This window comes from Phasianus colchicus, chromosome 1 (genome assembly GCF_987193195.1).
Source record: "Phasianus colchicus chromosome 1, bPhaCol1.hap1.1, whole genome shotgun sequence".
NCBI classification, from domain to species: Eukaryota; Metazoa; Chordata; class Aves; order Galliformes; family Phasianidae; genus Phasianus; species Phasianus colchicus.
Window position 1 is genome coordinate 46,019,382 of NC_143436.1, and position 13,958 is coordinate 46,033,339.

General features: G+C 43.3%; 2 protein-coding genes across 2 annotated transcripts in view; both read right to left on the reverse strand.

Moving 5' to 3' along the window:
• Positions 1-4,806: 4,806 nt before the first annotated feature.
• On the reverse strand, positions 4,807-12,163 carry NDUFA12 (NADH:ubiquinone oxidoreductase subunit A12). Its single transcript, XM_031600450.2, has 4 exons — positions 12,004-12,163; positions 10,662-10,744; positions 10,240-10,327; positions 4,807-5,084 (listed from the first exon to the last, which is right to left on the reverse strand). The coding sequence occupies exons 1-4, from the start codon at positions 12,090-12,092 to the stop codon at positions 4,904-4,906; spliced, it is 441 nt and encodes a 146-aa protein (XP_031456310.1). The 5' UTR covers positions 12,093-12,163; the 3' UTR covers positions 4,807-4,903.
• An 89-nt stretch (positions 12,164-12,252) lies between these two features.
• NR2C1 (nuclear receptor subfamily 2 group C member 1) overlaps positions 12,253-13,958 on the reverse strand; it is a 63,583-nt gene continuing 61,877 nt past the window's right edge. The window contains exon 18 of the transcript XR_016466269.1: positions 12,253-12,934. The gene's annotated coding sequence lies outside the window, so the exon portion shown is untranslated. The remainder of the gene's footprint in view (positions 12,935-13,958) is intronic.

The following is a 13,958-nucleotide window of genomic DNA, read 5'->3' on the forward strand; positions in this document are numbered from 1 at the left end:
GGTTTTAGAAGAAACAGAAGCTTACCCAACATAATTTGACAGCTACTACAGCACAGATTAATTGCTGCTCACCGCTTTGCTTTTGTAGGTAGGTAATTGCACTCGCAGCTTGGATTTGGAGGATCAGGTCTGTGCTTGGCCGTGACAGAGACGTGGCTGTTTCAGTGTTAACTTTTGGAAACAAGTTTCCATTGGCCTGTAGCACACATGGGTGACAGGGGCACTGGCAGCCCTCTGCGGCTGTGGAGAGGCTGCAGCTGCATGATGTGTGCTGTGTTGTGCATTGTACAACCTTTACTTGTTTGCATTTGTCTTCATCTCTGTGCCTGGGTTTTTCTTGTCAGAGAGGCAAACATCCATAAGTTCCTGCAGCAGTGGGCAGCACAGAGGTGGTACAGGGCAGCACCATGCATGGGGCAGGCACCCATGGCAGCTCCAGAGACTCCCAGTGCAAAGAGTGTTGCATGCAGGACAGCACAGAGCTCAAGAGGGCAGAAATTAATTTGGCACAGATTGCTTCTTGCTGCTACCGACCACCAGATTGACTAAGAACTGTGTTAAGCATGGTTTCTTCTTGCAGTGTTTGAAGTGATTCTGCCAGGATGCGTTTGCCTCTGCTGCTGTTTTTTCAAATTGTAAAATTTAATGGCCAAATCAGGCTTTAAAGCAAACAGATGGGGAAGGCATTGTTTTTTGGAAAAAGAAAAAGCCATCAGAAAATATCCATCAGCAATCATTTGAAGTCTCTCAGAGATCACCTGAAGCTGAGAAAGCACAAGTTAACTCTCCCTGTTAGTTCTACAGCAACAGCACTACAGGCTGGAGAGCCCCAAATTTCACAAGAATGAAACCAGATCCTGCTGGGGGGGGAATGCAAGTTAAAGAGCAAGAACTGCAGGATCAACCTAATAGCTCTGGGTGTTTTGTTTGTTTCTTTGCTTTTATAATAAAAACAAGAGTATTAACACTTTCATACTGAGCAAATAGCGAATTCTTGAATGAAGGAAGTCTTGTTCTGCCTGCCTGGGCAGACTCCAGCAGATTTCTGGAGACCAGAATGACTCTCACATGTTTGGCAGCTTCCTGGGACACCTGCATCTTTTCACCTCTGATATGTGAGATAGGAAAACTCACTTGTTGACTTTTGTCCCTATTTACAGAATCACTTTTCTGAATAGATTCACATTATTAATGGGCTCTCTGGGCACAGACACATGGATATTAAGCTCTGACGTATCCAGAAGACTGCCAGTGCTGGTGGGATTCAGCACCTTACCCAGACCTGGACCAACGAGGACCACTCAGAGGTGGAGGTGACCTCTTCCAGCAGAGGCTGAGAGGTCCCCATCTCACCCTGCCCAGTTCCTCGGCTGGGCCCAAGGAGCCGCCGAGGTCAGGCAGGAGGTGCTGAAGGGAAGAGGTGCCAAATAACAGAAACTTCTTGCTTGTGCCAGCAGTGGTCTTATGGCTCTGCGTGCACGTGGCATGTAACCGAGGACCATGCTCTGATAAGCTGTCCCTTTCCTTTCCAAAGAAAAAAGCTAAGCAGTCCCATGAACTGCAAAATACCCAAAATAAACAAATCATCTTTTCTTTTTTAACAGCTGCCTCAAATTAAAACCCATTAGGGTTTTCTTGCTTTCTCTGGACATTGTTTTGCTGCAAGGCAGGAGGGAAGTGCCACACGGACAGATATTGCTGAATTTGGTTTTGCCTCATTGAATTTTTATGGATGGTTACCCTCAAAAAACAAACTATTAATAGGCCCGTGTCTGAATGCTCAACCACATGAGACTGCATCTGTTACATACAGCCTGTGTTTTGATGGATCGCTGTTCCGTCGACTGAAAATCCTTCAGGCAACGAAGGAAATAGAATGGCCCTACAAGCACTTAATCTAAAACTTATATTTAAAAGATAAATTGCAGGCTAAAATGAAGTAGTCCATTAGAGGGGTGGAAATAAATTACCCCATAGAAAAAGAGAAACAAATAGGTATAATATTCCAGGAATATAAATCAGTGCAAAGCAGAAGTCACTTGAGTGGCAGTTTGCCGAAGCGATGCTAACAGCAGTACAGATTATTTACACAGCTTCTGTATCTGTTGCTGTTATAACAGAGATTAAATTACACCAAGCACTTAGTGTGGTGGTTTGTGAGTAATTTACATGAGCTATAAAATCGACTCCTAGCATTTTAGTTTGCTGCATAATCCTAATAATTGAAACAAATTCCAAAAACCTCTGGATTTCAGAAACACTGTTATGAGCACAAAGGAAAATCTTTGGTTGCAGTACTGATGTCTTCTGCCTTTGTTTGTAGAGCAAGATAAACTGATCTAAATGAAGTGATTCCTGATTCAATTACAAGCATTTTACTTCATAATCTGATGATGAAAGTTCAGCATTGTTTGTTGGAAACTTTGTAATACAAATTTACTACTAACTACAGTCTCTATGCTAAATTTAACACTCATTATTCCTAGTTCAAATATACCTGTGCACATTTGTGTGTGCAGTTGCTGCTTAGCACACGTATTCATGTTCTGATTGTTTTTTAGTCTGCTGACATTTAATAGGAGAAAAATCCTGAACCACAACCTCTAAGTAAAATGCTTAAAAGAAATTATAAATGTAGGTCTCAAAGCGTTTATTTTAAAAAAAAAAGAAAGAAAATCCCATAGGAAATTACTTCATATATAAGCTAAAAGAAGTACTGTCCTTTTCTCAAAACACTGCTTTGGGTCTGCCCCTTGTGTTCCTCATATATGGCCAAGTAACATTCCTGAGCATCTGCAAAATCTTCCACTCTGTGCAACGATGTTGTGTGGGTGCAAGAGATGTGAAACCACAGCAGAAGGAAATGGCCAGGCCCAGGGAGAGGCACGGTGCCAATGGATGCCATCGATGGAACCCTCTGGAAATGGTAACACTGGCCTGTTGGACTACCAGGGCCATGCTGAACTCTGCTGGCAGTCACCTCTATGGAGGGGACAGGGCTGGTGTCCTGCTGTACAGCTCCAGTCAGCTCAGTGGGCCTTGGATATGGCATACAGGAGGTGCACGTGGCACTGCTTTAAAGCCTGCCTGGTCTCCTGAAGCCTCTTCTCAGCCATTCTTCTCCTGGCTGGAGACAGGGCAGAGGGTGCAATCCAGGCAGCCACAAGGGGAAATGGTTTGAAGTTGAGGGATGGAAGATTTAGGTTGGATATGAGGGGAAGTTCTTTACAGAGAGAGTGATGAGGTGCTGGAACAGGCTGCCCAGGGAGGTTGTGGATGCCCCATCCCTGGAGGTGTTCAAGGCCAGGTTGGATGGGCAGCCTGGTCTAATATTAAGTGGGGAGGTTGGTAGCCCTGCGTGTGGCAGGGGGGTTGGAGATTCATGATCCTTGAGGTCTCTTCCAACTCTGGCCATTCTGTGATTCTGTGAGGGAGGAAGCAGTGGTAGGAAGGGCCAGCCAGGACCATGGGGATGTGGAAAGGTACTCCCAAAGACACAACTTTAAAATAAAAGCAGGCTTCAGCACTGCACTGCAACTGGAGGAGGGAGCTGTCTTCTTAACGGGACATGGTTTATGCGTCTGATAGCTGCTCATTTTAAAGTCACATTTAGGAGAATATTCCTGTCATTGTTTCAGTTGCACTTGGTTGAAGACACCATCAGCTGCAGCACTCAGCTGGCTTGGCATTTGAAGTGTCATTTAGATCAGAAAACAATTGAGCATCCTCCATCTACTGAGGCAGATGTCATCAGCAAAGGTGAATTTCCACAAGTGAAGGATGTTGCTGATACACTGAGCTGAATCTCAGGAGTGTTTGCAGAGAGCCCTGTGTAAGACTGCAGGTGTTCCTTCACATGCTCACTTTATTTCCTGTACACACCTTCTGCAACCTACTTGAGGAGGCAGTGTTACAGGTGCAATCAGTGCAATTCTAGCTTTGAAGTCCAACACATGTGGTCCCTGCAGCTTACAGAAGGATGAGTGAGTTTGGGTGCTCTCCAGAGATGGGACTGACATTATTTTCCAGCTCTCAAAGCCTAGGCTCACTTCAGCTCCGTGGAGCAGGAGGAAGAGCCGTTTTCCTGCTTTCCTCTGGGATGCTGCCACACACAAACCTGCATAAAACTCTGTGCTGAAACATGTTCAAGCTGCAGTCCAAAAAACCCATGCAACAAAGAAGGAAGAGGCATGAAATTAGGTAAAAACACATTAAAAATTCGAGGCTAGTAAGAGTTAATTGCTGTACCCCAGTTTGCACCTGTAGGGCAAGCACAGAGGCAGGTAGGCAGTGGGGCTCTTCAATAGCTCAGGGAAATTTCTTCAGGTTCTTAAGGTCAGCACATCTGCCAAGATGAAAAGGTCAGATGAACCCTTCCCACACCTGCTGCTCATTACTACACAATTTGCTTTTCAGTTGTGTTCTGTCCTTTTGTTACCTTAACACAGGTTAAACATCATCCTTTCAAATTAGGCTAAGAGAGCTCAGTAAGGGCTACTTTATACTAATAGAAATGCTAGGACTGTTTCACAGCACTGAAGTGAAGGAAGGCCATGTGCAGGGTGTGGATGCACTGGCACTGTCAGAGTGGCACTGTACTCTTTTGAATGGTACAACTCCAAGAAGTAACAGCCATGGGAATGATTACCATGCTAAAAAAAGTGAGAGTTGCTTATGTAAACATAAGAGCCACTAACAGAATGACAAAAAGCTAGCAGAAGACTTGCTGTGTCTTCTGTCCTCTACTTCTTCCCACTGTTTCCTCACTTGATTTCCCCCCTAGCTCAATAAACAAAACTACAGCAGTCAGAGGAAGCTTTTATTTTAAATAAAACTAGTGAAAATACAGTTTATACTGAAGGCCAAAGTGGAGGCAAATCACTTTTTGCTGTTGTTTTGGCTGTTATTTGCTAGCTGTTGTAGGTGGGATCCACTCCTGTATCTTCTTGCGTGTAGTAGAGTAAGGGACGTACTGCCCAGGAGTACCACTCAGGTTGAACTTATGGTTCTCCCAGATAAATTTACGAGCAACTGGAGGATGAGTAGTTGGAGGGTCATCCGTCATTGAGTGAAGCCAGCGATGCCTTAAGAGAAAAAAAAAAAACAACACGTTAAGGCACATTAAGGAGCATTACATGATCTATAATGAGCAAGAAGTCAGGCAGTAAAAATGGTACAAAAAAAATTTGTATGTTTTTTTTTCTTTGCTTTTAATCACCAGAAAATTGTGCTGCACAACGATATTTCAATAGCCACCTCCAAAGTCTTTGTGAAGCTGCCACTTGGGATACAAGATAATGATTTAAGTTCACCTAAGCAATAAATGTTTACTGGCTCCACAATAAAGTGATTAATACTAGTCAGTAATGGAGCAATTAACAAGTGAGTACAGTCATTACCTTTTGCCTATGAACTAAATGTCAACCCTCCCCCACCAATAACATTAATGCTCAAGGAAAGCATTTTCCATAATAATTTACAGAAATACTTCAGCGGGGATAAACTGAATTGATTTTATCCCATTTCTATTTCAGTGCCCAAAGCAAATTTCAAAACAGAATCGTTTTTGTTATAAGCCAGTTAACTGTGCATGAAGCATGAAGTACATGTAATGAGACAGAAGCGAGGCCTTTTGCAAGCTTATGGATATTTTTTACTGAGATGGGATTAAAAGAGGCTTCTGCTTATCAGCTTTTGTCAAAGAATTCACCTAAAAATATTAAATTCTCTGATACTAGTTGTTATTAGAAAGCCTGAAAATTACATCTTCATCCTTTAGTAACAACTCCTGCAGACTGCGCTGATACAGCAACACAAAACTGCAATAAAAGTAGTACGAGAGATGCACGTGTCTGACTGAGGAGTATACTCTGAAGAGTTCTACAGAGGGTTGGATATTTTTTCAGTTGAGTAGATTCTAGGCATTTATTTAGAAAGAAAAAGAAATCAAAACCTTGGATATTACTCTAGTTAAAAAAAAAAATAACTTAAAAATATAGAATCACAGAATGGCTTAAGCTGGAAAGGATCTTAAAGATCACTGAGCTCCAATTTCCATTCATGGGTAGTGCTGCCACACATTAGATCAGGCTGCCCAGAGCTCCATCCAACCTGGCCTTGAATGCCTCCAGAGATGAGGCATCCACAACCTATCAATGCAGCCTGTGTCAGAGCCTCACCACCCTCTGAGTAAATAGCTTCCTCCTAACATCTAACCTAAATTTCCCCTCTTTCAGTTTTAAACCATTTCCCCTCGTCCTACCACTATTGCACCATGTAAAAAGTCAGAGATTTCTGTCTGGAAGAAGGAGATCCCATAGCACCTTGCTTCAAAAAAAGGTGAGTTTGGAGAAGTGGGGTTATACGTTTATACTCAATAATCCAGCATCCCACTGCTAACACAAATGCAATGCCATGATCACCATACCCAACCATCCTCCCATGTCTCCTGCCCCCTTGGAAAGCAATACACATCGAGAGGGAAAACAAGTGTTTTCTTGGCTAGAAATGCAGTTACAAAAGTCCTGACAGAAAAGCTGGAGCAGATGGAGCAAAGAAATGCTTTAAAGCTCAATTAAAATTGACTACATTTCATGCTTACACAATGCCTTGCATCTCTTCTTTTACAAGTGTATATACACTCACTTCCTGAAATGTGAAATTATTATAATATCGAGTTTATTTACTCATTTAACTCAGAAGACAGAAAACAGAATAGTTTTATTCTCCAATTCAGACCGGATAGCTTTGCAGTCTTTCTAAGACTAAATCTATAAAGTTTTCCAAAACACAGTATTTTGGAGAAATGCTCTGTTTGCTTTCAGGACTTTCTGGCACAACATCACTACAAAATTGAGCTCAAGTTTCAATGGACCAGCAAAAAAAGCCCCATTAAGTCATATTTTCTCACTGAAAGTAGAAATAAAATTGCTCACCACAGGTGCTGAAATAATTATCTCCTGAAGATATTTACAACATTTGTGCTCTCCTCCCCATATAAAACATACAAAAACTGAAAACTTTGCTTTGGAAAGACTTTCCCCTTGACAACATCCCTCAGAGAGTCCTTTGAAGCCTCGTGTCTCAGACTCTACTCCCAGATGCTCAAGAAAAGCTCTTGGTGCATTAGACTGAACAGCAGAAATAAAGAGATTTGACATCTTGCAGATGGCCAGATTTCTGTACAAACTCTGCCTATAAACCCATGCATGAAAAAATAGGATTCAAAAGCAAATAATGACTTAGAACCTGAAAAGGAGCTGATGGCTTATACAAAGCAAAGAAAATGAGGACAGCAGCAGCTCGGAAGAGTTTCCTGAGACACAGAGCAGCACTGCCAATGCTGAGGCAGGTAAAACCTCCAAACTTCTGCTTTGGAGACAGGAAACACCTTACGATACCTTCAAGTGCACTCAAGACCATATGGGATGCTCTCCCCATTCTTAGACAAATATTTAAAAGCACAGTGATTTCAAACTGAAGCTACAAAGGACTAGAGCCAATTAGATGATGTATGAACTGTCAAACAAGAACTGGAGCAGCACAAACTCCAGAGCTACTAGTGTATGTCCATCTGCAAGGTTCAGTCACTGGCTATGTAAGTTCAAGCTACTTGCCAACTTCATAACATCTACTTATTTTTCCCAAACAAGCTAGCCATGCTGCAATGAGAAAGGTGAAGGTGTGTGCTATGATCAGAGGGCATTTCAGTGCTGTCCCCAACTACTTTAAGTCAACACAGAAGCAGGGATTTAACTCTGACTAGTGTAACCAAAGGGTTTTTTGCACTCTTACTAAAGACAGCCTTTATTTATCCTTCCCGGTCTATGGATGGGAATAGGAGGAAAAAGGGACAAGAAACATCTCCCATGTGTACTCATGGGAGAGAACTGATTTCTCATGCACGCTACTGCAAGATACCACTGTACAGTAATGTGACAGAATGTCACTGACCTAAAAACACTACACCAGCATTTAATATAGTTATGAAACACAAGTTTATTGTGAAGCTGCTAAATGGATGGAAATTCACTCCCTACTCTTTCCTGATTAAACTCTTATTCTCACAGGCAGACTTGAAAAACAGTGATTTTACAGAGGAAAAACACATTCCTTTCCATTTCAGGGTATGCTGGCCCTTAAGTCTGAGATGCTATATTCCTCCCTTTTTTGGCTGCCAGATCAGCTAATGTAAACAGTGTTAATTATTAAAATTAGCTTACATTTGAAATTTCACGTTATGAAGTTAGCACTCCTGCAGCCTGCAATGCTGCACAGGTTAGTACCAATCATTCCACAAGTGTCAAAAGGATTTAAAGAAATCAAACATGTCTCCAACGAAGTAGATACCATCACCTTGATTCTGATGCTAAGAAATCCCTGAGTAATGAGATTAAATAAGAACATTTAAATCATAACAAATCAGAAGGCAACATATTCCGCTACAGCAACTTCTTAAAACAGCTGCAGTCCCAATTCCCTGCATAGCACACATATGTCAAAACAGCTCTTGATTTCCTTCATGCTGTGATTCCAGCACATCCACTGTCAAAAGACATCACACCAATTATTTCAGAATGCTGAAAATTGAAAAAATGGTGCTGTGCTATACTATTGCACGAGGCATTCTTCCTTCCTGCTTTTCCCTTTTTTCCAATATCTGGCAGACATCTAAAGCTGACAACATTAATTCCTATTTCATTTTTTCCCCAGACAGGCGTTTTCAGAATTTTCCAATATGCCGAAGTGTTTTTCCCCAATTCATCATGCATGAAATGCGAGGTTCACCTGACTGCATCTCAGAAGTCCACAGCATTCCACAATCCTGACTGCACGCAGCTGCCCACAGAGTTATCCCTTAAGATGCACGGTGTACTCAACAGCCAGAAACATGGAGCTTGCTCAGCTTGAGTGAACAATCCCAGTTCCCTCAGCTGCTCCCCATCAGACCTGTGCTCCAATTAAAAAAGCAAAACATAACAAGAGCAAAAAACCCCAGAAGAATACTGCACAACTACATTTCCTGATGCTTTCTTTGCATGTGTAACCTTTCACGTCTCATTGCACCAATCAGTGTTGATAATAATGACGAGCCTACTGTTTCTTCCAGTGCTTTTTTTCCCACAATAACAGGAAAGCTTTTCACCTCACTGCTTTATGCGATGTAAACAAGCTGTTCTACCTAGAAACATGACTGATACTCAGAAATAAACTCTGTAGAATATTGGTAGAATATTGCAAGGACACAGTTAGTGACACATAAGCATGAGCAAAGAAGAAGGAAAACACTGCCTCAAAGAAATGATAATATTGGAAACAGGCACAGTCTTATCATGAAAAGGATAAAAAGTGGAATCAAACAAAAGTTACAATGCAGTCAATAAGGACCAGCTCTCCACTGGCATGAACATGCTGGCAGTGGAGATTTCAGATATTAATGTCAATTCTAAAAACCTGTGCCATAAAACTCATACTGGAGATGAAAGAGAAAGTATTAACTGCATTAAACATAATTTGAAGATGGAGGGAGTTTGAAGCAAAACTGATTGCCTAGACAGCCTACCCACACACTGCTCAAATGTTCTAATAAGAGCCACGTCACTCTGTCTCCCATGCCCACATAATTTTTAAACTATTCCATACATCTGCACATATATACAACATTTTACATTTCAGTTGCAGTGTCTGAAAGCTGCATTGTTGTTGGTTTTGTTTTTTTTTTTGCTGGAGTACACACAAATCAAAGACCTGGGCCGTGGTGCTTCCCAGTGCCGAAAGCATAACCTGCCCATCCCATGATCCTGTGGCTGTTCCAACAGTCATTTCTGGATACTGACCACCTTCTTTCCAAGAAAGGAATGGCGCTTTGAAAAGGAGGTAAGCTACAAAAAAAGGCACCTTGTGCCTCCACAGAGCACTCGTGAACACAGTGAGCAGCACTGTAGGTTTTCTATCAGCTTTTTCCTCTCTCTCATTAACCAACGTGCTGCTTAATCAAGGAAGAACTTCTGTACCTATGGGAACATTCTGTCAAATGGTACCCTTCTTCTGCAACTTAAGCATCCAGCAAAAACCCTTCTAAACTGGAATTAAAACTAAGCAGTCTGAAGCCTTTTTATCATGCCTCCAAGAAAACATTACCAAATACTGATGTATTATTTTTTATCTTCTGCTTTGTAATACAAGAACACATACATGCAATTACACAATGTATTCAAGTTACCAAGTTAAATGTCTTACCATTCAGGGGGCACCATACTTCCATCAACTTCCCAAAATGTATTTTTGCCATTCATTTCACTAGTATATATGACCCATCTGTGTCGACCTTGATTAAATGAACAGAAACACTGTATAAACTTAAGAAATTACTTTCACATAAAGTAGAAAACCCATGAAAACACAAGGAAAACTATTTTGCCTAAAAATATCCGCTATTATGGGCCCCTGCAGCAAGATAAGTACAGCTATGACTAGGAAGCAGACCAGAATTTGGTTCTTTTTGAATTTTCTGCACTTTTATTGTCACTGCAGCCTTACATTGCTGAACTTAGTGCTCTTGCACAAGCAAAGAGCAAGGAAGATTGGCAGGCAATAAATCCTAATTCACCAGCAGTAGAGCTGGACTGCCACTCAGGAGGTGGTCACATCAGCACACGTACCAAAGAAGTTTCTTTTGTCTTCATAGTACTTGTTTCCATATTTGTCAACTCCCACCAGCGTACCAGTCTTCAATTCGTTGACCCTGTGAAATCCCAGAAGAACAGCTTCAATTACCTTTGTCACAGTGAAACTGCAACAGAAGCTTATTTAGAGGTAGGCAAAAATCTGTAATTAAAACTCAAACACATGTACATAAAGCAAAACAAGCAAAGGAACCCTGAACTATTCAGACTGAAGAAGTGCAAAACATAATCACCAATTCCTGCAACTGACACCAGCTCGCCTTCACTGTGTGCCCCACTGACAGGACACTGAAGTCATACAGACAGGCCTTGGGGGCCTGTTCACAAGTTCGTTATGACACAAGATAAAGCATGATGTAATACCCACAAAACCTTAAATATCATGTGAAGGGAGTACCACAGCACACCTATGACTTGCATGTCACTGACGTGTTTTAAAGTGTTTTCCCTCACCTAGATCTGCATCTTTTTTTTTTTTTTTCCTCTCTTCATTGACATCCACCCTAGGCAGGATCACATAAAGTTCCAGCTGCCTGTAGTGCTCTGGGTGCTCGCCATCCAGTGCCAAGTGACAGAACATGTGTACACCCATGCTTCCTTGGCTGGTGTTCACCAATTACATACAGAAGCACTCAGACCCCCATGTTATTTAAGCCTGAGCAACTAACCTCAGGAAAAGAAGGGATGTTTCATCACTGCTCTCCCTTCCTTCTTCCCTTCCCTGCCTTGTAAGGGTTGTTAAGCCTTGTCCTGGCATTTGTGCCCTGACCACTGACACCAAACACTAAGAGGCATTTAGAGCCTCCAAAGGACGTTTCTCAGCCAATGTCAGTGAGCCCCGACTAAAGGAAACGCCTTCAAGCACACAAAGCCATAATAACTGGATTTCTGGTGTACTGATGGAAAAGGCTGTCCTGTTCTACTCTGCAGCCTCACCTCAAGCACTGCGTGTAGGCACTACAGTACAAAACGGACATAAAGCTACTAGAGAGCACCCAAAGGAGGGCTACAGAAATGGTGAAGAGTGTGAGGGCGAGCTGTGTGAGGAGTGGCTGCGGCCCCTCGGTTTGCACAGCCCAGAAGGGCAGTGCTGAGCCCTAGAGCTCTCCGGGTACAGCGACAGGGCCCGAGGGAATGGCATAGAGCTGTCAAAGGAGAGTCAGGTGAGGGTTAAGGCCAGCCAGGCAGGCAGGCAGGGCCCGCGGCCCGAACCCAGCAGCGGCCGCCAAGGTGACCCCACGGGACGGGGCAGCGAGACGACAGCCGGGAGTCGCGCGCCGCGCCGCGCCGCGCCGCGCCGCGCCGCGCCCCCTGTTACCTGAGCAGCTGCAAGATGGCGCCGCGGACGCCGCCGTGTCCGCCAAGGTGCTTGAACGCCCGCTTCACCACCTGCACGTACTCCGCCATCTTGGGACGGCGCCGGCAGCGGCTCCGGCACCGCCCCGCGCTGGGATTGGTGCGGTGGTGGTGGGACGGGCGGGCCGCCGGGCTCTGAGTTTGCGTGGTGTTCGTTCGCTTGTTCTTTAACGAACCGTTGCTTTCCTATAAACCACTTAAGAAAAAAGATCTGTGAAAAAGAAATTTTTAAAAACAGGGCAGCCGACGTTTGGATGGCGAAGCAGCTGCAACTCCCAAACCAGTTGCTAAGGATATTCACGAAACTGGTGAATGTGGTCATCTTCACTGATAAGAATCTAATTCTGAGAACATTTTCTCTACTGGCAGAGGTCTGAGAGGTTTGTTTGTATCTTTTTCCCCGAGGGTTGCAATGGATGACCTCTGGGTCACTTCATGGATCCACATGGCACCGTGTGTCCTTGTAGTTAGGCTGAGGCCGCTGTGGGGGATGGCACTTTGTAACTAGGAGCTGGGAGAAGGGATTTCCTCAGGCCTCACCTGGAGCACTGTGCCCAGTTCTGGGCTCCCCGGTACAAAAAAGACAGGGATCTCCTGGAGAGAGTCCAGCAGAGGGCCACAAAGATGATAAAGGGCCTGGAACATCTCCCCTGTAAGGAAAGGCTGAGCGAACTAGGTCTGTTCTTTGACAAAAGAAGACTCAGGGAATCTGATTAATGTTTATAAATATCCTACTAAGTGTGGGAGTCAAAGAGACATGACCAACTCCTTTTCAGTGGTTTGTGGGAACAGGACAAAGGAAAATGGCCATAAACTTGAGCATAGAAGTTCTGCATCAATATGCAAAGGAACTTCTTCACAGTAAGGGTGACAGAGCAGTGGATCAGGCTGCCCTGTGTGGAAAGTGAAAGTGTTGTTTCTGCAGTGAACAATGGAGAAGGGCAACTGATCTAAAGAATTAAGTTGTAGCATATTCTTAGAAATAATTAGTACGAAAAGTAAGAATAATATACACATATTGGTAACATTTTTAGAAACTTAATTACTGAATTACCTAACAAATTCGTTCTCACAGCAGATTTTGAATGTTCTAAACAATGTGTGTATAGTGTTTGGAACTAGAGAATATATTGTAACGTTGTTCATTAGACCGGCAGAAGTGAAATACATTTAACAAACTTACAAAGAGTCAGGGCCTTTACACAAAGCAAAACTGTCACACTCTGTGGGAATATCAGGATGCCATAAACAGGCTCCAGGATACTCCCTTCTATCCTCCTTCCGAGCTTATCTCTGGAAGGACAGATGAATGACCAGAACAATGACTTAGTGTAAAGGGGTACAAATGTTAAAGGGGGGGGGGGGTCATAAAACAATCAAGGGGCTATGTTTATGTTATAAAACAGATATCCAAAAACCGTGACCAAATGTCTGTTGAGAAAACAACTGTTAGAAGGTAATTAAACAATTAAGATATATGTTTAGGCGTCAGGAGATTTATATTTACTCGGTATTTGTATAACTAGTGGAGCGTCGCGAAGAGTGTGAACCTGCAGTACTCAGCCAATGAGGAACCAGGGCAGAAAGAGATAAGCGTCGGGCAGTAGGGGATAAAAAGATGTAACCTTTTTTCTCGGGGCTCTCCTGCTTGCAGGAGGCCCGCCATTGCAATTGCGAATAAAATCTGCTTTATCAGAGATACCGTCCTAGAAAATGATTTGGATATTTCCTACAATTTGGGGGCTCGTCCGGGATAATTATCGCCCCTCGGGAGTTTCCCCCGCTGCCCTGGACAGGATAGGTGCACCCCGCTGATTTCAGTGGTCCTGTCTGGGTGGTGAGGTGACTCCTTGGGACAGCCGATAAGTAACCGAGACTGTTACATACAGGACGGGCTCTGAGAAAGCCAAGGGGCAG